Source organism: Phocoena sinus, chromosome 1 (assembly GCF_008692025.1).
Source record: "Phocoena sinus isolate mPhoSin1 chromosome 1, mPhoSin1.pri, whole genome shotgun sequence".
NCBI lineage: Eukaryota > Metazoa > Chordata > Mammalia > Artiodactyla > Phocoenidae > Phocoena > Phocoena sinus.
In genome coordinates this window covers 143878354-143901423 of record NC_045763.1, presented here as the reverse complement: position 1 = coordinate 143901423, position 23070 = coordinate 143878354, and the positions used below count along the sequence as shown (strand labels likewise).

Here is a 23070-nt window from a genome sequence, read left to right as displayed (position 1 = left end):
AAACCTCCTGGACAATTCAGATCAGGTTACTTTGCAAATGAAAGATTTACAGCTGTGTCTTCTGCAGGACCAGAGTTTATTCTAAAAGCCTGTATATTGCTACAGTGAAAATGGATCTCCCATATGAAGTTTCTCTCTGGCCAAACTTTGCAGTCAGCAGTAGTCAAACTCTCACAGGAGCTCTCTCTTTCTCTCTCAAACACATACACAGTGCATGTTCCAGCTCAGCAAATTTTAGTTTGGGTTTCAACCATTAGACTTATGAAACGTGTACATCTCTCCCTATGAAAAGCTATGGGAAAAACTGAAGCACGTATCAGGATAATTTAAACAGAGCTCCCATCCCTACCCCATTTCATCGAGAACTGCTATTACCAAATAGATCAAAGTAGATTCTTATGCTGTTCACTCTCCGTAATTGGCTTAGCTTCTCTCCTTTTCTACTGTGAAGGTAGTTTGGCTCAGGGGAATCTTTGCTAAGAAAATTCACATGTGGCCAGGTAGATGACTCCATAAGCATATATACAGTAAAATCTGCCTCTGAGCCAGACAAGGCTTTTCTGTTGTTTGTGAGAGCTGCAGTGTTCTATCACCCAGTTCCCAGAGGACACGGTCCTGCTTGGACTGGCCCAGTGTCTGAGATTTAGCACACTGAATGAGGCAGAGGGACCGTCTTTGCACAGACTGAATACAATCCTTATTTTATTCCAGTCTGCTTCAGGTGACATTGATTCCTCTGGAATAGTTGATTGAGAGACCCTCTGTGGGGATGCTCCCTCCCCAGATCTCATTTTCAGAAATGATCCTGGATTCTCCCCATTGCATCTTTGAAGCCAAGTAGCATTAATGGGATACCATTGGAGCTGGGACATTATGCAGACCAGAGTAAAGAATGCCTCTACTTATACTTTGTTATTACTGTTATCCAGACACATAGATTATTTTTGTTTCATGTCACAGTACTCAAGGAAGGATATTTTTGCACGATGGAGACATAGTATGTACCTTGATGTGTGAATTCTGATTCTGCTACCCACCTTCTGAATGACCGTGTTGGGTTAGCTGTTTCACCTCCAGGATGCTCAATATCTTCATTTGAAAAGCGGGAATAATAATTTCTTCACAGCTGATGGAACTATTGCAAGAGATCAGTTTTCAAACTTTTTGGTCTTTTTTTTATTGGAGTATAGTTGCTTTACAATATTGTGTTAGTTTATACTGCAAAGTGAGTCAGCTGTACGTAGACATATATCCCCTCTTTTTTGGATTTCCTTCTCATTTAGGTCACCACAGAGCACTGAGTAGAGATTCCTGTGCTATACAGTAGGTTCTCATTAGTTATCTATTTTATACATAGTCTCAGTATATGTATGTCAATCCCAGTCTCTCAATTCATCCCACCCACGCCCTTCCCCCTTGGTATCCATATCTTTGTTCTCTAAGCCTGTGTCTCTATTTCTGCTTTGTAAATGAGATCGTCTGTACCAACTTCAGATTCCACATATATGCGTTAATATACGATATTTGTTTTTCCCTTTCTGACTTACTTCACTCTGTATGATAGTCTCTATGTCCATCCATGTCTCTACAAGTGACCCAGTTTCGTTCCTTTTTATGACTAATATTCCATTGTATATATGTATAACGGAGGTCTTAAGAGCCCTCGCTACCCTTAGAAATTGAGAACTCCAAAGAGCTTTTTTTATTTACCTTGGTATTTGTCAATACCATATTTGTATTAATAATTAAAAATAAAGAATATTACAAAGCGTTTATTTATTTTAAAATGACAGCAACCGTTACTGTAACATTTTTTTTTTATGAGGACTGTTTTCCAAAACAAAAGAATTAATAAGAATAGTGGTGGTTTACAGTTTTGCCAATCTCTTTAATGTCTGGATTTCCAGAAAACAAGTGGATTCTCAGATATGCTTCTGAATTCAGTCTGGAGAATTATGTACTTTTGGTTGAAGTATGCGAAGGAAATCTGGCCTCAAATATGTAGTTGGAAGGGAAGGAGTATTTTAATAACCTTTTCAGTTAATTGCAGATATTCTTTGATTCAACACTAGAACTCAGTAAGTGATTTTGTCTTAAAGACTAGTTGTAATGTGCAACCTGAAGCCATCTGTGAATTTTATGTACTCTGATACGTAAAATCCCTTAGTCTGTCTTGGACTTTGAATGCCTCTTTTACCCATGTGTAATTTTTAAAACATCATACACTGGTCATTTGGAAAGCATTGGTTCACTAAATTATGCAGACCTTCTAAAACTTTATTTCATCAAACCATATCAAAAAATCATAATTATGAAAACCACCACCAGTCTCATCAGACGAGAGACTGTCAAGCCTAGGGCAACAGACGTATGTTCCGAAATTTTAATTTTTGCTCAAAAGCCCAAATTTTATCATTGGCAACAAATATTGCTAATTATTTTCCTTGATGTGATGGCTCACTTCATTCATTTCCATAATATAGCTGCCAGATACACAAGTCTGAATAACCAGTTTGTCTAAAGTTGTTCTTTCAGGTAAAAGTGGTATTTCAAGAAAACAGTGGCTAGTTCAGTTTATGGCTCCAGGGATGGCCAAGAGCTCTTCCTTGAGACAGAGCCCTCATCCTTCAGTAGGAGCAGAAATGCTTCCCATTTCATCTCAGGATGTCAAAAAAAACACATACCAAAGAGTTGAGGTTTAGTGACGTTAATATTTGTTACTGCTTCATTAGGGACATTCTTTTTTTTTAAATTTATTCAAGTATAGTTGATTTACAGTGTTGTGTTAATTTCTGCTGTATGACAGTAATTCCGAGATATATATATCTATATACATTCTTTTTTTTTTTTTTTTTTTGTGGTACGCAGGCCTCTCACTGTTGTGGCCTCTCCCGTTGCGGAGCACACGCTCCGGACGCGCAGGCTCAGCGGCCATGGCCCATGGGCCCAGTTGCTCCGCAGCACGTGGGATCCTCCCGGACCGGGGCACAAACCCGCGTCCCCTGCATCGGCAGGGGGACTCTCAACTACTGCACCACCAGGGAAGCCCTATATACATTCTTTTTCATATTCTTTTCCATTATGGTTTATCACAGGATATTGAATATAGTTCTCTGTGTTATACAGTAGGACCTTGTTGTTTATCCATTCTATATATAATAATTTGCATCTGCTCATCCCAAACTCCCAATCCATTTCTCTCCCACCCCTCCGCCCCTGTTGGCAACCACAAGTCTGTTTTCTGTGTCTGTGAGTCTGTTTCGTAAGTAAGTTCATTTGTGTCATATTTTAGATTTCATTAGGGACATTCTTAAGTGATACTGGCTTTCCCCCCCTTGCTGTAGTGTGTGGAAGTGAGGAATACAGTGACCACTCGGACAGTTTGGTGCCGCTGCTTTGATTTGTATTAAAGCATCGCAGGTTTCACCCTCCAGGCACCTTACACCTCCTAGAGCGCAGATGTCAAGACAGAAAAGGCAGTAGTAGTATTCTGGAAATGGTTTTCACCTCACAGACTCCCTGAAAGGGTCTCCGGGCCCCCAGTAGTCTACAGACCACATCTTGGGAACCACTGGGGTGGACAGTAGGAATTGTGTAACCTCTCGCCAATCCTGACAAGTTAGCTCTTTCTGCCTGATCTTCATTGTTTGTGGCCGTGGACTTGGTGACTGGCTGGGCTGAATGAAACCCGGCCTTTGGGAGATTTATCATGTTGATGAAATCCCACTAGAGTTCTTCCCGAGCTCACCAGAGCCCAATTGCTGTTTCTCTCTCTGGGATGTTACCTTGAAACTGAAAACAAACCTTGGTTTCATATTAGCTTTACTGCTGGCATCTGTGCAGGAAGATCTCTGTATATAATCCTTGTTTTTTTGTATGGTGTAGAGCTAATAAAGACATTATAATTTCCTAGTCTTTTATATCAAGGGGTCTTTACTCTAGTTTCAGAGCTAGTCCATGTATAGACTTTAGGTGACTCGTGAGCCTTTGAAATTTCACAAAATTTGCTGTTGTTTTTCGGGGGTTGGGGAGAGTTGATAGCTTCAGATTCTCAGAGAGGTTTTGTGACCTCCCCCCTTGCAAAAGCAAACCTTAACTCATGGTTATTTCAGATGGACATTGTTATGGGTAGCACCTACCCATCCATTGTCCATTTCCAAACGCACTTCTTTTTGGAAAGAATTTTCAAAGTTCCCTCCTTGGCTTTGCCTGTCTGTACTTGCCATTCCTTTGGCATTCCTTCACGGTTCCTGTCACTTAGCACTTGCTCACAACTCACTTCACGGCTGTCTTCACGCACATCTGTCCTTTGCCTCTTGGCATAAAATGCAGGAGAGCAGGGACCGTGCATCTCGTCCAGATGTATCTCCTCGGAGGGTATTTCAGGCCGGAGAATACGCTCAGCCAAATCAGTGGGTTCCTTTTTGAACCACTGAGATGTGCAAACTTGGAACATTTATTTATACCTCAACCACAAGATGCATTTTTCTCCCACACATTCTTCAGTCTGCTTCTTGGAACCCAAGTGCTGTCATGAAAACTGCAAGGCAGTCTGTTTCGTTCCAACAGTAGCATTTTTGGAACACTTTCCCGATTCCGTGGGAGTAGTGTGGTGACTACCACTTGCTGATGAGACGCAGAGGAGGACTCTGCAGTGTGATTATATGTATATCATGAACTGTCAGCTCTCCGGGGAAGCTGCAGAAGGGATGGGTGTGAGGGGGCTCCGCTGCAGGGCAGGGGGCACCCCTGACAGTAGCAAGAGTGCTCTTCGCGGTGTCAGCATTTCTGTACGTCAGAAAGCTGGCTTCAGTGTGGTGGGTGAGAATCAGACAGTGGGCTTTACAGATAGTGCTCTGATTTAACCACGTGGTGGTTCCCCGCCTCAAAAAGTTTTTTAAGAGTTCTATCGTATGTGGTTTAACTTAGGGGCTTCACAGTTTTTGAAAAAACTGTGGCTTGTCTAACGCAGCAAACATACCAGCACCTAACAATTGGGAAACAGCAATATCCCTGTCCTCTGTGGGAAGCAGGAAGATAAATAATACGGCAATGAACAGGGAGGACTGACCTAATTATGACGAGGCAGAAGAATCGCTCAATAGGATACCGGCAAGGTGGATGTGTATACCAATCAGATCTGGGAATATTTTATTCAGGAATATGTTCCCACTTGCTGGGTTGCATTGTTTTTAAACTTAGCTTCCCAGACAACATTTGAGCTCCTGACACCCTCCATCCTATCTTCTGCATCACTTGTGTCTCTAAATACTAAAAGTTGCCACTCACGGTGCATCTTCACCAGTGTGGGTGGACCCAATCCTCCATCTGTACAGACACAAACTTCCAAGATGGCTTTGTTTATTTCTGTCCCTGTCTAGCAGGTGAGAAAATCAGGACATAAGAGCCTTTGACTTGCCCCAAACTATTGAATGATAGTGCAGGTGATGTTAACAGCTGTGGTGTCCCAGGCCAGGCTCATGAGTCAAAGAGTGTGTCATTCGTCTCTTTGGAAAGTGCCTTTCATGCTGTTGGGGTCGGTAAATGTCGGTGCGTGTCCTCTTTGACTAACTCACTCCTACTCAAGGGCTGAATCTGGTCAAACTCTCCTTTGGGAGAATGCCACCTATCAGTGGGAGAGCAAGGTAAGGTGACTCTTGGCTGTGCTTTCGGACCAGATGGCTGTTGCTACTGCATGAAAAAATGTGCAACTTCACGTTTCCCTGCCTTTCGACACTACAGTGCCCTTTCTGTTTTTTAAGGAAAGAAGGATTGTCCAAATGTGGAAGATGCAAGCAGGCATTTTACTGCAATGTGGAGTGTCAGGTAGGTGTTGGGCCAGCTGGCAGGGAGGGCCCTGTTTCCTCGGAAGATCGGGACCCAACATCCTTCTCGTCCTTGTCACGGCATCCCAGAGCCCTCCTGCAGCCAGAGCTACAAAGCCTCCTTGTGGCATAGGAAGTGGCTGGGTCCCCCTGTGTGCTGCCGGTGATGACAGGCAGCCAGCAGTAGCATTTTGGGGCCACACAGAAGATCAGAAATGGGGGGCCATGTTGGATACAGGCATGTGTATCACTAAGGTTGATAGTCTGCCCCCCAAGACTACCAGCAACAGACGGAACATGCAAAGATGACTGGTGAAAAATGTTAAAATGCTATCTTTAAAATTGTTTAATCTTTACTATCACAGATCTGTATTTGTATATGTCCCTCTAGCAGGCCACACGCTGCACTTGGGCTGGTCTAACCCAGCCTGATTCCAGCTAGACTTAGGTGAGCCCCTGGCACAGCCTTTGTACAGCCAGAGGCGAGCTGCTCTGAACTTGGACCTGGAGACCTGGGGATGGTGCCTCGGCAGCAGTCGGTGCTGAGTGGGTTCAGGAGGCAGTTGCATGTAGACCATGGGCCATCTGGCTTGATGGATACGTCTCAAGGGAGTCTCGGAACACGGGACTGGGAAGCTCAAGGGGGAGTTTGGAGGAGCTCTTGGTAGATTCTTTGAGGGACGAGGAGTGGTGTCTTCCAAACTTTTCTACTTGATACTGTATAGTTATACAAAATGTTCATAGATATTTTACAGAAAAAGCGTTCCATGTTCCAGCAATTTGAATTTGGGGAGAATATGATCTTTGACTTCAGTATACCCTCCCCAAACTATTTTTTTAATGGAAACCTGCCGATACTCCTTGGGAAATGCTGATGCCATTAAACAATGGCTCTATATGACAGGGAGGATTTTCAACATATCTGTACCTCTTTTTGTTGTTGTTCTTCCCATACTTGGTGTCATTCCCGTCTGTCCCCTCCCCCCTCCCTGATCTGCCTCATTACCCACGATTTCATTTTTTTCTCTCTCTCTTCTCCCTATGCAGCTGGTCTCTGAAAGTCTCCAAAGAGCGTTATTTGGCAGCGGGAGAGGTTGCTAAGCTCCAATGTCTAGCATGTCAGTGTCATCTAACCGTAGAGCTCCTGTCACAGGGGCCCTGGCGGGAATGAAACACAGGCTGAGTCACTGGCTTGGGAAGGTCAGCCTTGGTTCTGAAGGCCACGTACACGGTCCCTCTCCCTGTGGGCTTCCAGAGGCTGTCAGCCTGTGGGGCAGTGAGAATATAGATGGGTTTGTCGTTGAGTTTTTAGGGAGTGTGGCTTCTTTTGAAGAGGAGAGATCATACTTTGCCCCTACCGATCATACACAGAGAATTCTGTGGTTGGATTGCTGCGACATTGGAGAGATCAGTGAGCCCTGGAATGACATGATTTGGTTCCAGGCCTGATAAGTTAGCTGTTTCTATGTTTAAGTTAAACACTTCTAGAAGAAATAACTCATGACGTTCTGGTTCTTTAAAGAAGCAAGCTAGTCACTCACAGACCGTTCAGACTATTGAAACACAGAAGACTAGGAGGACGTGGTCCCAGCTCTGCAAATGACTAGCTCTAGGAACTTCATAGGACATAGGACAAAGGACATCTCAGAGTCTCTGTTTCTTTAAATGTAAATGAGGACAGTGGCCCCTATCTTGATGAATTGTAAGGACCAAATGATTTGACAGATACGAAAGTTCTATGTAAACTGTAATGCTGTGTGCAGGCGTGAGGGCTTATAAATAATAATATTACAGTAACTCAGGCTGGACTGAAGCTTAGCTGTATGCAGAGAATAACGTATACAGCATATGTTAGATTTAAGGGACTTTTTTTTTCTTTTTTCTTTTATCTTGGTGTATAGCTGATTTACCATGTTGTGATAGTTTCAGGGGCACAGCAAACCGACTCAGCCATACATATACATGTATCCAATCTTCCCCAAACTCTCCTCCCATCCAGGCCGCCACATAACATTGAGCAGAGTTCTCCGTGCTATACAGCAGGTCCTTGTTGGTTATCCATCTTAAATATAGCAGTGTGCACATGTCGATCCCAAACTCCCTGACTGTCTCTTCCCCCCACCCGAGGGGCTTGTTTTTTTCACCTAAGAGAATGGATGGTTTCTAAGAACTTGAGATCCCTAATGGTGTACATTGTATGAGGAATGCTTGTTACAAAATGCTTGTTAACTTCTCTGATGAACCGTAAACTCCGCATTAATATAAAATATGAGAATCTGTGAGATGCTGAGCTACCTCGGGGTCTCCTGAGCGGGCCGCTGAGCTGTCTTCCATTAGGCCTCACCAGGTGGCATTATTTTGACGAATCATCGTGGTCCAGGCTGGGGTCTTGAGGTGGCCATTGTGGTCCCCCTGCCTTTAGGACCTAGTCTCCCAGATTTGCACACTCACAGTAATGGGTGCCCTGCTTGGAAGGTTCACAGTGATCGAGTTCATCAACCCACGTTAACCAGAATGCCCCTTTTTTCTTTTCTTCTTTTTTTTTTTTTTTAAAGAAGATTTTCTTCTCTTCTTTTAATTTTTTGGCCGTGCAGCGTGGCATGCGGGATCTTGGTTCCCCCAGCAGGGATCAAACCCGTGACCCCTGCAGTGGCAGCGAGGAGTCTTAACCACTGGACCACCAGGGAAGCCCCCCAGAATGCCTCTTTATTACTTTACAGCAAGCAGCTTGAAGTCTGTACATTCTCCTCCTATAGACAGATCGTACAGGTTAAAGCATAATGCGATTGCTTGTAGCAAGGAATCCCAGGATGTGAGGGGATACAGTGCTGTGACTGTAAGTCACGTTGAAGGTCTGGGCCAAGACAGCTTGCTGTGTCCAGCGTCGTGATGTGCAGTCTTCCCTGCGTGTCGCCCAGGTTCGGGGCTAGGACACCATGAGTCCTGGAGAGCACTTCTGCAATTCAGTTTTCCTGTGCTCTGTGAAGTATCCCTCGTGACAGAAGTAGCCTCCTAGAGGACAAGTGATAACACAGCTCCCAGAGCCACTCGTTTTCTAGAGGTGAGGCTGGATTTGACCTGTAAGTTCCGTTTTTGTTTCATCTGTCTCCTGATGTGGAAGGAAGAGGCTAATAGTCATTAAGGTGTTCTATCCTACGGTACTGAAGAACTGAGTAAGTGCAGGACACTGTATTACAATGAGATAGAATGGTCATAAAGGTTTAATCAAAGTAAGCGCCTAGAAATAAATGGCTGTATAAGGGCTTCATCCATAAAATCGTTAGGGAGGAATCTGGGGCATTTGCTCCAGATAAAAATGTATTCAGGGTTCTGCCCAAGGGACTGCTTGGATAGGATCAAAGTGGAGACTCTGCTACAAGTGGCACAGAACAAGAGCAGCAATGAAGAAGGTAAATGAGTGATTCTCCGCCTAAGAAAGCATGGCCCTCAGCTGCTGGTCGTTCACTGGGCGTTCTTCAAAGGCAGACCCCACCCACCTGGAGTCACACATCAGATGATGGGGTTGGAAAGGAGGTTTATCAGTAGATAAGAAAACTATGTCCACACTGGTTGGGTGACCCACCCAAGGGGACACAGCAGCAGAACCGAGACCAGACTGTGCAGGCTGCCTGGGGAGGGCTTTTCACTGGTTTCCAACACTGTGCTTGGGGGTGCTGAGGACCCTCCAGGAGAAGAGGCACTGTGGGAATGTGTCAAAGACTGAGAAGTGACCTTTCATTGAGGTGAAAGGGGGGAAGACCCCTTCCAGTGGTGTTGTCTTTCCAGAAACCTCTCCAAGAGTGTAAGGCACACATCCTTCCACAAACGCAGCATCTTAAGAGACCCTCAGCACTGTGTTTACTCTCCCTGGGCCCTCCTCTCTAATTGCAGGGCTTTAGGATCCTGCTTTGTTGTATACAGTTTGGCCCTGTCTTGTCCCATTTCCTTTCCTCTTCATTCACTTGGCTCAGTGGGATCCTCTGCCAGAGGAGAGATTTTAATTGACGATGCATGAGAGGGTAATGGGAGGAAATATAAAAGAAATAGAGAATTCCTTTTTAGTTAGGCTTGGTTTGTAACCTGTGTGTTTTAATGAACTATATTTATTTTTATAAATATGCCTGGAAAGCTAAGTGTATTATTCACTCACTTAAGACTTTTTCATTAAGTCGTACTATGACACGGTGAAGAGAATAGTTTTAGAAAGTTATTGCATAGAGGAATTGTGGAGTAGAACTTTCTAGGGTATTATTGCTTAACATTGACAAATAGAAGAAAACGATTTGTGTTTTGTAAATAGAGGTGATAGGATTATGAGGGTGCTTTTGAAAGTAGGAAGGGGCATATCCCAATGGAGATTTTAAAAGGCACGTGTGAGGCGCTTGTGATCAAAGGTTCGTGAACATTCTTGACTTTTATCATCGATTAGAAAGTAACTGAAGCGTAGAAATGTCCAAGAAGTGCTCCCATGACCCTGTCGTTGTTTGGGTGATTAGTGAGTGGGGCCAGAGTCATAGGGTTAGTCCTGGTTAAATTCGCTTTGTCCTCTTAACCCAGACACAGGAACCATCTTCAACAGAGCCACTCTTTTTTCTAAATGGTTAATATCACCAGTAGGAAAAAACGTGTAGGAATGAATGAGTGCATCCCAATCACTCTTTTATGGGAAGAGAAAACAAAGCAGATGTCCTTGTGATGGGGGCTCAGCAGTGTCTGTCATCTTGGTGTGAGATGGTCACTAAGCCCCTGATTCCCTCTTCATTCTTCCTCTTGCAGAGAATGGTAGTAGAGAGCAGCAAGTCTGACATTTTCTTACTGTTCCACATTTTAAGAAATCACCTACGCGTGCTGCTCCACATTTCAGGAAACCACGTGTGCGTGTGTACAAGTAGACATGGTGTAGATTGAAAGCCCCATGAGAACGAAAGAAACACCAAATGCGAGAGTTAGAAAAGGGGACGTCACAATAAGAATCCGGTCTTCTTACGCAGGGAGGCAATATATCGTTTGCTCAGCAGAAAACTGGATGACATAACAGTCACTCTTTTCTTCCGGTGTTGGAAGTGCCGGTGTACTGTGAAACAATTTTGCAACGCTCTTTACGCATCTTTAAGCATTTTTGTCCATGTGCAAAAAGGAAAGTCATGCAGAGCTGTTATTACATTGGCTGAAAATGAACTAGAAGTTTAAAAACTGTACCAAAATATTCCCTATCTTACTTTTACGATAGTTAATTGTTCGAATTTATTGCACGAATAATCTGTGCTCAATATAGAAAAATCAGAAAGTAAAGACTGAAAGAAGAACAGAAAGAGTAGCCATACTTCATAATTTTATCCTTCCAGAGAAAATCACTAGTAACACTTTGGCATGTGTCTTTCTGAATCCTTCCTGTGCATTTATTTGTATATTACTTTCCTGGGAAATGGGATCCATTTGAGTTTGCATAAAATTTTATAAAGATTGCAATCAGGCAAGGAGGAACAGCTTGAATTTTGAAGAAAACTAGTAGAGAAAGTTTTGGGAAAACGGGCAAAAATGTTTTTTTTAAAGCATAAAGGGTTGCAAAATCAGTGAAACTGGCAGTACTAAAAAACCAGACAAAACACAAATAAAGCACTATTAATTGATAAGACTTATTATTCCTATCCATCAGGTTAGCTTAATTTTTTGTTTCAATTTTGTCCAATCTGATTGTTTATAATTTCTTATGGGCAAAATTGGGGCAGATTATATCAGGATATGCTCAGAACTTAGGGGCAGATTATATCAGGATATGCTCAGAACCTATCTGACATTTCTACTAGATGTTCTTCTCCCCCCAACAGTTTTTTTTTTTTTTTTTAACAATTAAAACTGAAAAAAAAAAAAAAAAGAATTAAAACCGAGTAGTGCCATTGTGGCACATCTCTGTCATTTCCACCTTCTGACAGAAAGTGAAAACTTATTACCTAGTAAATTTCCCTTGATGAAACTTACATGATTCTGCGCATCCTTGGATTTACCCAGCTCTCTGATTTAACTGCTCTGTGTGGGGCTATATCACATTCTAGGTGCTCTTACTTTTACCTTGTGTTCGGATATAGTCGTAAACTACCTGAAGTCAAAGACTCCATCTCCCACCTCTGCCTCTACGGTCAGTCGAGGGCTTATTGGATGAATGAAAGAACCAGTAAATGAACAATTACCAGCGTTTGTTGAGAGCGCAGTGTGTGCCAGGCGCTGGTCTGAATGCTTCTTGTGGGTTAGCTTATTTGCTGGATCCCCACAATGACCCTTTGTGGTTGGTTGCATGAATGCCTAATTATCCCATTTGAAGGTCCTGTATTTGTTGGTAGTCTTCAAGCTTTTGTGTCTGATTATCACTGTTGGAAAGCATAAAATCATAGACTCAGAATTCTGGACCTGCTAAATAACTTAGGGATCATGTTATTTACAGCCAAGGATATGGATGCAGAGGGATTAAGAGGCCTGCCTGGTGTCACATAGCTGCTTCGCTGCAGAGCGGGGGGTGAGAATGCAGGTCTCCCCGAGCCCCAAACCAGTGTCCTCTTACTTCACAGCACTCTGCTCGCCTCCAGACCGTGCCCTGGAGTTAGGTTCCCTTCCCTTTGAAGACATTAACATCAATACATGTCTACATTGTATGTTACTTTTTATTCACATTAATTTGACATTAATTCTATTAATAATATGTAAGTCATATTAAGAAATGTTAGTATTAAACTTATTTCTCCCAGGAGCTCATTGTTAAACACCAAAAGACACCACCTACAGTTCAGAAAACTAACATCTTCAAGGCCCTGCAGAGACCTTGTATTAGCGTTCCTGGGGTCATAGTGGACACGTGTGTGTTCCTAGTTGCCAGTTAGCCATCTGCCCCAGCTGGTGGTGCTCACTCCCCTTGGATATCCCAAGGCCAGGCTTGAAGCCCTCTTTGACTTTCCCTTTTTGCCTTGCATTTGGGGAGGGAGCTGGTTTGTCGGCTGGGAGCTAGACCCACCTGTTCCTACCACATTGCCTCATCACCGTGCGCTCATTTTAGGCTTTGGCTAAAAACAGATCCTCTTCTCCCTTGTGCATATCTTGTCATTTCTTTCTCCCCCTGTTCTTAGTTATATTTGGCATGGTGTTATTTAACTCTGCAGAACATCTTGGCACAGAACTTGAGCCAAGGGTCTGTGCCACGGGCTGCCTTAAATCATTGTGACATCGTGTCTTTCCTATATTTGGCATGGGGGAGGGGAGGGAGACATCTTCATTCATTCAGCAACTTTATTGAGTGCCTAGTAAACACCAGGCACTGTTCTAGGTTCTGGGGTAACAGGCGTACACAAAACAGACTAATAACGTCCTTTATTTTAGTGGGAGCGGGAGGGAGACATAGTAAACCAAACAACTAATCAGTGTGTAATATGTCAGGTGGTGAGAGGTACTAAGAAGAAACATAAAAGCAAGGAAAGGGAGAGTGTTGGGGAGAGTGCTGGTCTTGACAGAGTATTCATGGCAGGTACCTTGAAAAGGGGCATCGGAGCAGAGACGCGGAGGAGGGAGGGAGCAAGGTGGATGTCTAGGGGAAGAGGCGTCTAGCCAGGAAATACCGCAAGTGCCAAAGATCTCCTGGCAGGAGCAAGCGTGGTCTGTTCAAGGAGCAGCAAGGAGACGTGGTGGCCAGCATGGAGTGAGGTGAGGGAGCATGGTGGTGGTGATGAGCTCAGAGTAATGGAAGCGGGGGAGGGGGGGCTCCTACCACGTGTAGCCTCACGGGTCATCTTTAAGTCTTGGCCTTTCGCTCTGAGGTGAGAAGTCATTAGAAGGTGCTAAGCTGAGAAAAGGCAGGATCTGAGTTGTGCTTTGCAGAATCAATTACTCTGGCTGGTGTCTGGAGCAGAGTTGGGTGGGGGCAGAAGCGGGCGTCCAGGTAGCCACGGGGCGAGGTGTCGGGTCTGCACACCCAGTAGAAAGGTGGGGGTGGTGGTGAGGCAAGAAGTAATCAAAGGCTAGCTGTATTCTGCAGGCAGACAGGATGGATTTGCCAGGGAGATTTATGTGGAGTGGAAGGGAGAGAAGAGAGGCAGCCAGGAGGACTCCAGGGTTCTGGCCTGAGCACCTGAACCATCAGACTTGCCATTTTCTGAGGCAGGAGAGACGGAGGGGAGAACACGATGATACCCAGTTCCGTTGCGACAAAGAGTGTCTGCAGACTCCCACTGAGTCCTCTCCCACAGCCTCTCAGCCCCATCACGCCACTGTGGTGGGCTTTTATTGGAGCCCGTGTGGTCCAGGCAGTTCCCAGTCACCCCACAGTAACCCTGTCACTGACGCCGGCATCATTCTTTATGCCCAGTGCTCAGAGCCTTCCTCCACGGTACCCACGTCCTCCTACTTCCTCAGCCTTCCCGTCTCATAGGGGGCATCTCCACCCTTCCAGGAGTGAGCACACACCCTTTACCCCCCAACCTGGGGCAGAAAGCTTCAAGACAAGTGATAGAAAGGAGAACAGTTTTCCTCTTTTATCAAATGACTCTTCAGGAAGTCTGTGTTCCTAAATATTCCCAAGAGTTGCCCTGGCCAGACTCTTAGAGGGCCCTTGATAAAGCCCTCATTTGTGTTTTGTTTTTATCACCTGTAAAAGGGTGCTGTGCTGTGTCTGTGTAGACACACACAGACTAGGTGCTGCGTGTGTCACTTCTTGGTTATTTGCTCTGAAGTGAGAACAGAGCCAGAACAGAACCGTAGGTAGCAGAGCCAAACCAATGGCTAATGCCAAAGTCACTCACCCCTGTGACTTGACAGCGACCACAGATAATGGAAAGGTGTGTGTGTTGTTTGGAATGGTGAGGGGCACCAGATGCTTGATGAAACAACACAAAGCAAATTTTCTCTTGCCAACAACCTTGGCCAGGCCTGAGTCAAGGTTATATAGCCACAACTATCTTAAAGGATGTTTTCATCTCTAGCTTTTGTGAGCATCATCGTGTTTTCCAAAAGGAAACATATTTCACTTGACCTTAGTAGGACTTACTGCATCCTCTCTTTTCGAACTTTATTGCAGTATATGTGTATATGTGTGTGTGTGTGTAATAATTGTTTTTTCACTTTCCCAGAGAGAAGATTGGCCCATGCACAAGCTGGAATGTTCTCCCATGGTTGTTTTGGGGGAAAACTGGAATCCCTCAGAGACTGTAAGGCTAACTGCACGGATTCTGGCCAAACAGGTGAGGAATTGGGATCACGTTCAAGTGTGTTTTATTTTTATTTTTCTTAAAGGTCAGAAAGATGAGTGAGTGACCCATGGTGATCATCTCTCGTTAAGTGTCCTGGGACCCCATTTCCGGTCACATCCATATGGATGGGGTTGGGAACAATGCTGCACGTGTGAGCTGGTTTGTTTGACCTGTGCAGCTAGGATGTCGCTTACCCCAGGCCAGGACCGTAGCCACAGTTACTAAATTCTGAGATTTTTATGAGACAGGTTTACATAGAAAAATACGGCCTTTCAGGGCGTGAAAACCTGACTGACAATAATCAGAGCGTCCTAGGGAACCAGACCGGCCTTCGAAGCTTTGCACTGTTCCCGTCTTTCCCCAGACACAGAGTGAACTCTGCTCCCCCGACCCTCCGCCCCTGTCCTGTGCTGGGTCCTGTTCCTCTCCTTCTCGTTATTCGCCCTGCCTTGGGGTAGAACAGCCAGCATGGCATGTGCAAGGAGAGGAGAAAGAAAAGGAGCGGAAAAGTAGAAATCGAGGCAAGGGGAGAGGGGAGGAGGGTGGGGATGAAGACAGCCATCAGCGGTTTCCTCCAAAGATGAAGCCGGGGGGCTGGTGGTCCTGACCGCCAGTTTGCTCAGGCCTTATTGATTGCATGATGATAAGACACCTGACCTTGACAGGAGGGGCGGAGAATGCCGTAGGACTTGTCCTTGTGACACGATGAAATGGGCCGCACGGAGCTTAGAAGGTGTATGTCCACGGAGCTGCTTGCTAGTGATAAGCTGGGGGCAGGGCCTCTGTACTGTAACTCTTTTAAAGCTGAAATTTCATCTGCCTCTTCTTTCTGTCTTCCCCCACCCCACCTCCCTCTGTTAAAACTTTGGTTTTTCCTTCATCGAAACCAAATGTGATCCTGACCAGCTCATATCTGTCCCCAGACCAAGTCAGGCTCCTCGGCATCGCAGACAGGAGAACATTTCCGACCTCTGAAGTCATGCTTCTGTTATGTTCAGCCTGGGTCAGGTGCTTGCAGACATGCGCCTTCGCTGGCTCAGGGTTACCACAGGCATCAAGGCTGGCCTGTAGAGTGAGACCGAAAAATCAGAATGCTTTTTTGCTGGAGGAGGTTAACTTTTGGGTCCTTACTAAGCGTCATCTTTAAATATATGCCAAGTACTTGGTCGGAAGGAAAGGGTAGGAGAAAGAAAATGGTGTGACTGGGTGAAGTAAGCCATCCAATTTGATCCATAAGCATCTTGGGAGGATTGGGTGACCAGTCTGCTGGTTCCCCCCCAGCCCCACCGCCTGACGTTATTGAAAGTGTGGTGGTTAAGAATTCAGAAGGAGCCGGTGCCCTTTCTGAATGAAAAGTTTTCCCAGGCAAAATGACTTACTAATCTTATAGAAATGGATCCTGTGAATGGGAAGATTTCCGCTCTAAAAAAGAACTATTGATATGTTTTGGCACCAGGAGGGTAGCCTGAAAGCTATGATGAGTTTATACCAGTTTCATTCAACTTTTATTATAATTACTACTATGACTAATAGTCTATTAAATGAAAAGTTACCTGGCCATCTTTTCATCCCTATAGGACTTGATGATTAAAAAACCAGACCATTTGTATTCTAGTCACTTGCAAAGGATTCGGGGAGACAGGCTACCCAACTGCCAAGGGGAAGCGTAGCATGCTAACTAGGGAGGTGAGAGCGCCCGGCTGGACCACCTGTATACCCAAGTTGAATAGCCCGATTACAAAGACACGGCCTTGGGCCAGCTCTTGAGCTCGGCGTTTGAACTCTTGTCAACACCAAGTTTATTCATGTTCTCAAAGCCTGGCGGGTTTACTATTGTCAGCTCCTCTTGGGGTGTCTAGAACAAAGCCAGCAACACGTTTTAAGTGAATCTGGGCTCACGGATACAACCGAAAGTGTTCTTTTTAAAACCTGGAATTTGAGATCATTTTAGCTTATGCTTAAAGAAAGTGTAAAATGGATGGGGGTTTGATTTTGTTCCTTTTTAGAAGGAGAAATAATAAATGGGATGGTTCATCTGTAGACTCGGTCCTTTTAAGTCAGGGACCTAAAAAGTTGTTTTCTAGCCACCGTTCTTTCCCATAACAAGCATTTTTGAGCCTACTGTGTGCATAGCATTATCAGGGTGTTAGGAACGTGGCAGGTGCTTTTAAAAGCTTTTCAGAAGAGTCCTTTGGATTTGGATGTTAGGCAAAAGCTCTCAGAGCCCAAATGGCAGACTCCTTGGCTAGCTCTCTTTACTTCATTCAGAACTATTGCCTTTTTCTTCATGTTGATGTACAAGTGAAAGCACTGTTTTGTTGCACTAGGTGTTGAAATCTGTGTCTGTGTGATTTCTTCCCCAATTACTAGAAAATCCACCCAGAGAGAACACCTTCAGAGAAATTGTTAGCCGTGAAGGAGTTTGAATCACGTAAGTCTCCCTGTGACTGGCTGAGGAGTTATCTTACCCACACATTATCTGTGAATTAGACGGGATTGAGGAAAGGAAGAGATAGCTGGATTCTTAGTGGTGGTGGGGAAGCCGGATTCTTAGTGGTGGGGGGGATTTTACGATTACCAGTTTTTATTTTGACTTGTGTGCTGTTTTGAAAAATGAATGTAACTTTTTTTTTTCTGAGTTGCTAGGACCTGCTAGGAAATAATTAAGGGGAAGTAGGAACTTACAGGGTGAATTGTTAACATCCTACGCTATCTCCTGCTGGCTCTCCTGGCATGCTGAGTATTTTTTGGATCTTTGCTGAATTGCAGTCCTGTAAACAGCTGACGTCCTTACGGAAAGGCATTAAATCAGGGGCTGTCCACTTTCTCAATCATGACATAGACTCCAGGGCCAATCGGGGGGCCGTTGACTTGACCAAGCTAGTTATCGGTCATCGCCACTCATTCCTGACCTTGTTGCTAATGGTCAGTTGAAATTCCCTGTCCTGAGTGACTTCCAGTTGTCAGAGGAAGAGAAGAAAGAAATGGCACGCTTTTCTTGCCCTAGGGTTTAGCAGTTAGACCAAGTGAGGGGGAGGTGTATTTCCTGGGGGCCCCACGTAGTTTTTTCTCCCACTTCATGCCATTTACAGGATATAGCTAGACTCCAGAGTTTAACACACTTGAACATGATCCCAATAAAAGGATATAGCTAGAAATCCAGAGTTTTCTACCAGCTGAATGATGGTTTATCCACAGATCTGGATAAATTAGACAATGAGAAGAAAGGTTTGATTCAGAGTGACATTGCTGCTCTCCATCACTTTTACTCCAAGCACCTTGAGTTCCCTGACAACCATAGCCTGGTAGTTCTCTTCGCACAGGTAAGAATGCAAGCATCAAGTGACACTTAGTCTAACCTTTCCCTGCCTGAGTCCCTCCCCCCACCACGTGGTCGGTGAAGATGAACGAAAGTAGAATGATGGCATCTACTTGGCAACATGGTGCTTGACCTATTGGGCCCTGTTTTGCATCGACTGGCTGGGTGTCCTTGAGCAGATCAGGGTCCTGTCTGTGCTGGCCCTCATTGATGGTGGCACATAGGGTGGAAATTCGCCCTACCTCTGCCTCTTGCTGCAGGAAGGGTTTATGAAAACAGAGGAGTTGCCAGTGCCCCAGTACCATGGCATACTGGAAGCTCTTTGAATAGAAAAGACCATTTGAGGTTCCTACATTAAATTTTACTCTTCTCTTAAACCTTCCCTTCTGACAGCAGTGGGCTTTTTTTTGGTTGGTTGTTTTTGTTTTGTTTTGTTTTTTCACTCCTACCAACACTGTATGGATAAATAGAGGCAAATACAGACGGCCCCAGGAAGGACAGTCACCAGAGAGAGGAGCCCAAGTGGGTCTACGTACAGGAAGTCTTTCCTGATGGTTGCTAAGAAATCCTATTTAGAGGAGCCTAGGTTTACCAAAATCAGATATGATAAAAAAAAAAAAAAATTAAAGAGGCTTCTAGACAAGAGCAACTTAAAGGCGCTAAGGCTGCTTGCCAAACCAGCCATTTGGAAAGGCCGAGGCTCCGTTGGGCATGGCTAGGACACAAAAGACAGTGCAGCTGCCACCCTTTGGCTGAACACAGTCTGGCTGCATCAGTCTTCTGTTACTGTGAGGGTGGCTCTTCCTGGCGTGACTTACCAGATCGGATTTCTCTCCCTAACATACCCTTGCGTTTTCCCCTCCAAGCTGAACGTGTAGTTGAAGGTGACCTTCCCAGAAAGAGAGTTACTAGAATACTGCTCTGTGGGCACAAGTAGTTACATTTCCCTGCCAGAGCCTTCAGTGCCTAGATGGATAAAAGAGCTTGGTAGATACTTACACATTTTCATCTTAGGACCGAGTAAGCATCGCCTATATACCCCTTGACCCACTAATTCCATTTCTAGGGATCTAGCCTAAGGAAGTAGTCAGAAATTATGGACAGAAATTGACATGCAAATTGTTTATTGCGTGGTTCTTTTTAAAACCAAAAAAAAAAAAAGTGAGAAAAAGAAAAGGAAGTACATATTATAAATGGTCAGCAGTAGGAGTTTGGTAAATAAATTTTGTCTTAGCCTTACGATGGAAGGTTATGTAGCCTTTATAAATTACATTTCAAAGAATATCTGAAGATGTGAAAAACGTTGATGATAAAACATTAAGGGTAAGAGCAGGGGAATGTGTAATACGAAAATTTACTTACGTAAACAAAAAAGTTGAAATGGAAGTTCACTGTTGGTTATCTCCTGAATTGTGGAAAATTTGTGCTTTTTTGTTGGATGATTTTTCTGGATTTTCTACAATGAGCATGGATAACTTAAGAAAATACTAAAAAGAAGAAAAGATGAAAAGCACCCATAGTTCTCCCACTTTAAAAATTGCGCATATCAAGAAAGAAGTGAGTCATCACCACTTCATTCACCTACTTCAACCCCTCCGTGAGAAACACTGTGAACAGTTTGATGAGTTCCTTGATAGACTTTATGTTTATGTGGATATATTTCTATCGTGTGACTGTCATAATCAGAAAAAAATGCTGTTCTCGGTAAAAGAAAAAATGGGTTCAAGTTACGAGTGTTAGAAAAACCTTCCTGATTTCATTATATGATCCTGGGATTATTACAGCATATTTCCCTAAGCACCCTAAGACAGTGGATTTGGGTGACAGTACAAAGTTGAGGAATTGACTTCTCTTACATTTTTTAAAAAGCTAGATACGTGACTTCTTTTCTGGATTAGATGAGGCATGGTTCTGTGAGAAAGCAAGAGAGATGAAATAAATATGGGTATCTTTCCACTGCAAGCTGCGGAAAAAACAACTTTTTTTTTCCAACACAGTAATGCATGCTGATGGGACTTCTCAGTGTTGACATAGTAGATATGGGACCATAGTTACCAAAAATCAAGGCACTTGGTGTCACAAGCAGAAATGTTTGTGCTGAAAATGACTCAGAGTCCTTGAAATTTGGACTGACTCAGAAAATCCAGGAGATAGATACAGATATATATATATATACACACATGCACACACACACATATATAACTATAGGTAATTAATTCCTTGAAAGACTTTATACTTATCAGATCATAATATCCACTCTGAGATCGTGTGTGTACACATAGGTGCACATACACGCACACATACATATCTTTTCTCCATATATAAATTTGAAAAGGGACATTCAGTACCCTCAAAGACAACTTTAAAGCAAAACTGGAAAGTGCTGTTCCAGCCCCATGCCGCCTTCTGGTCCTGCCGTTCAGCCCTCAGCTGCATGTCTGCTCTTCCAGCCTCTGAGCCCTTTCCTCTCTCTGGTTCATGGGAGGGTGTTGTGGGTTAGCTCGTGGCCCAGCAGCAGCTGGTAGCAGAAGGTGACTGCACTCCTTCGGCAGCGCTGAGGTGCATTTTAATCACCGGGAACATATGCATGGTTGGGAAATGTATTTTTGGTGTGCAGCCTACATCTAGTCTAAATGCTGATTATGAGAATAGCTTCAGTAAGGCACTTAACGCCTGACTTGACTTGGAAAAAAAAAGGACGATGGCCCGTGCATCTTTCTTAACTGGCAAATTCACTTTTCTTCCCTAGGGATATTTCAGAAGGGAGGGAAAGCTAGCAGGCAAATTGCTATGCAAGCTGGCTTAAACACCATAACCGCCTCCCAGAAAGGAACAGTGATGACACTGGTGCTCACAGGAGCCGTTCTTTGCAGTGAAGAAACACACTGTCTCCTCCACAGTGAGAGGAGGGCGGCAGAGGGAATAAAGCCGACCAGTGGTCGTGCAACGTTGAAGCCTGAAAGCATGTGGAGTCATAGACAGTCCAGCTGAGAACCTCGAAGGGGAAGAGATTACGAAGCAAAGGGGCAAGTCTCCTTCCTCGACCTCCCAAAGCTAGTCAAGAGCTGTCGGTCCCTAGATCAGTTGTAAAATTGCTAAATTCTCTCATTCATTCTTCCACTTCGCAGACGTTTGTTGTCATCCTGTGGGTACCAGCCACTGCTGAGGCATGTTAGTATCCAATCTGAGACTGGATATAGATCATTCAGTTCCTAGTATGGTGCAGGACGCATAGTTCATGCTCCAGTAAATTTTGTTGCATGAATGAAGGTGCTGATTTCCTCTTAACATAATGTTGGTTGATGGTCACTGATTAATGATAGTTGGCTAATGTCCTGATGACAGAATAGGTTAGAGTACCTGGAGCTGGCACAAAAAATAGTATGCTACGTCTTCTACATAAAAATGCCCAACACCTCAGGATTTCAAAAACTGTATATTGTTCTACTAGCCTACAGTCATCTCTTTTTATGTTGAAAATTGTAAATACTGATCGTAAATGTGTTGAATTGTAAAAACTGCAAGTCAAACCCATCAGAGCCTTTACTTCTCTATGTACCAAGATTTCCAAGCCTTTGACACCGGCCCTTCAATTTTAAGTAAAATTGCAACATTAAGAATCAGAGATCAGAACAGTTTTAGAAGCAGCATGGTACAGTGAAAAATACTTGTGTTTCTGATGGCTTTGCCATCAGAATGTCTAATTTGAATTTTGACTCCTGTTCTGCCACTTGCTACTTATATGGCCTTGAACAAGTCACTTAATCATTGACTTCCCTGAACCTCAGTTTTCCCATCTGTAAAATGGGTTATGCCAGAGTAGTAGTATGGATTTATGAGAGGGTAAATATGCAGCACCCAGCCCAGTGCCTAGCCCAGAGTGAGTGCTCGGTGGGTGCTAGTTTTAAAAAGCCCACCCATTGGCCTGAAAGGCGCCAGTGTGGTGTGTCTGGTGGGAAGGAGCCTGGCTGCAGCTCATGGGGTCAAATCATTCAGCCTGCAGGCTTCACAGACAACCTCGTAGCCGTCAGGGAGAGCAGGGCTCTCAGCCTTTGCCCCTGGCTTTGGGTGAGTCACTGCCCCTCTCTGACCTTATTTTCATCATCTGAAAAGTAAAGCGACCGATTCCCCTTCCAGTTGTGAAGTTTTAGATCCAAATGAAAAATACCCACCGAATTAACCGTCTCCCAGGAGCCTGGGTGTTCCTGGAGAGCACAGATTTTGGCCCGTTCTTCCTTCTCTGCACAGTGCCCAACATATAAGGGTTCCTCGGTGGATGTCTGTGGAAAGAGTGAGTTTATGAAACAGTCTGAACTGGGGAAGTATAGTCCTTATTTTCAGCTATGAGCTCTAAATTAGACTTCCAGGATGTTGAGAGCTGCCCTTGGTGATTTTCAATGTAATATTTCTTTTCAAAGATGAACAAGTGGCCAGTAGTTGATGTGGCTGAGGCATGAAGGAACATTCTCAGTCCCAAGTAGCTTCAGGGCCTTGGTCCCCCTGCCTCTCAAGGGGTTGGACAGCAGTTAGATTAGCTATGTAAAGGCTATTTGCCGCCTCACCTTATGAGCTAGGTACCAGGTTAAGTGACTCCTTTTTTTAATGGAGGAAAACCGAGGGCAGAGGAACACGGTGATGGGCTTAAGATCCCACACCAGGTCTGTGGCATAATTAGGATCAGAGTGCAGATGTCCTGACT

At 44.3% G+C, this 23070-nt stretch overlaps 1 protein-coding gene across 3 annotated transcripts in view; it reads left to right on the top strand.

The window, feature by feature from the left end:
• Nucleotides 1-23070, top strand: part of SMYD2 (SET and MYND domain containing 2) — a 50980-nt gene that overhangs the window by 15391 nt on the left and 12519 nt on the right. For all 3 annotated transcript variants that reach the window (XR_004352113.1, XM_032648046.1, XM_032648054.1), the window contains exons 2-5: nt 5763-5826; nt 14933-15043; nt 17423-17483; nt 18251-18375. Coding sequence is in view for 2 of the 3 variants with exons in the window: in XM_032648046.1 (XP_032503937.1) it covers nt 5763-5826; nt 14933-15043; nt 17423-17483; nt 18251-18375 (361 nt within the window). In the remaining variant the exon portion in view is untranslated. The remainder of the gene's footprint in view (nt 1-5762; nt 5827-14932; nt 15044-17422; nt 17484-18250; nt 18376-23070) is intronic.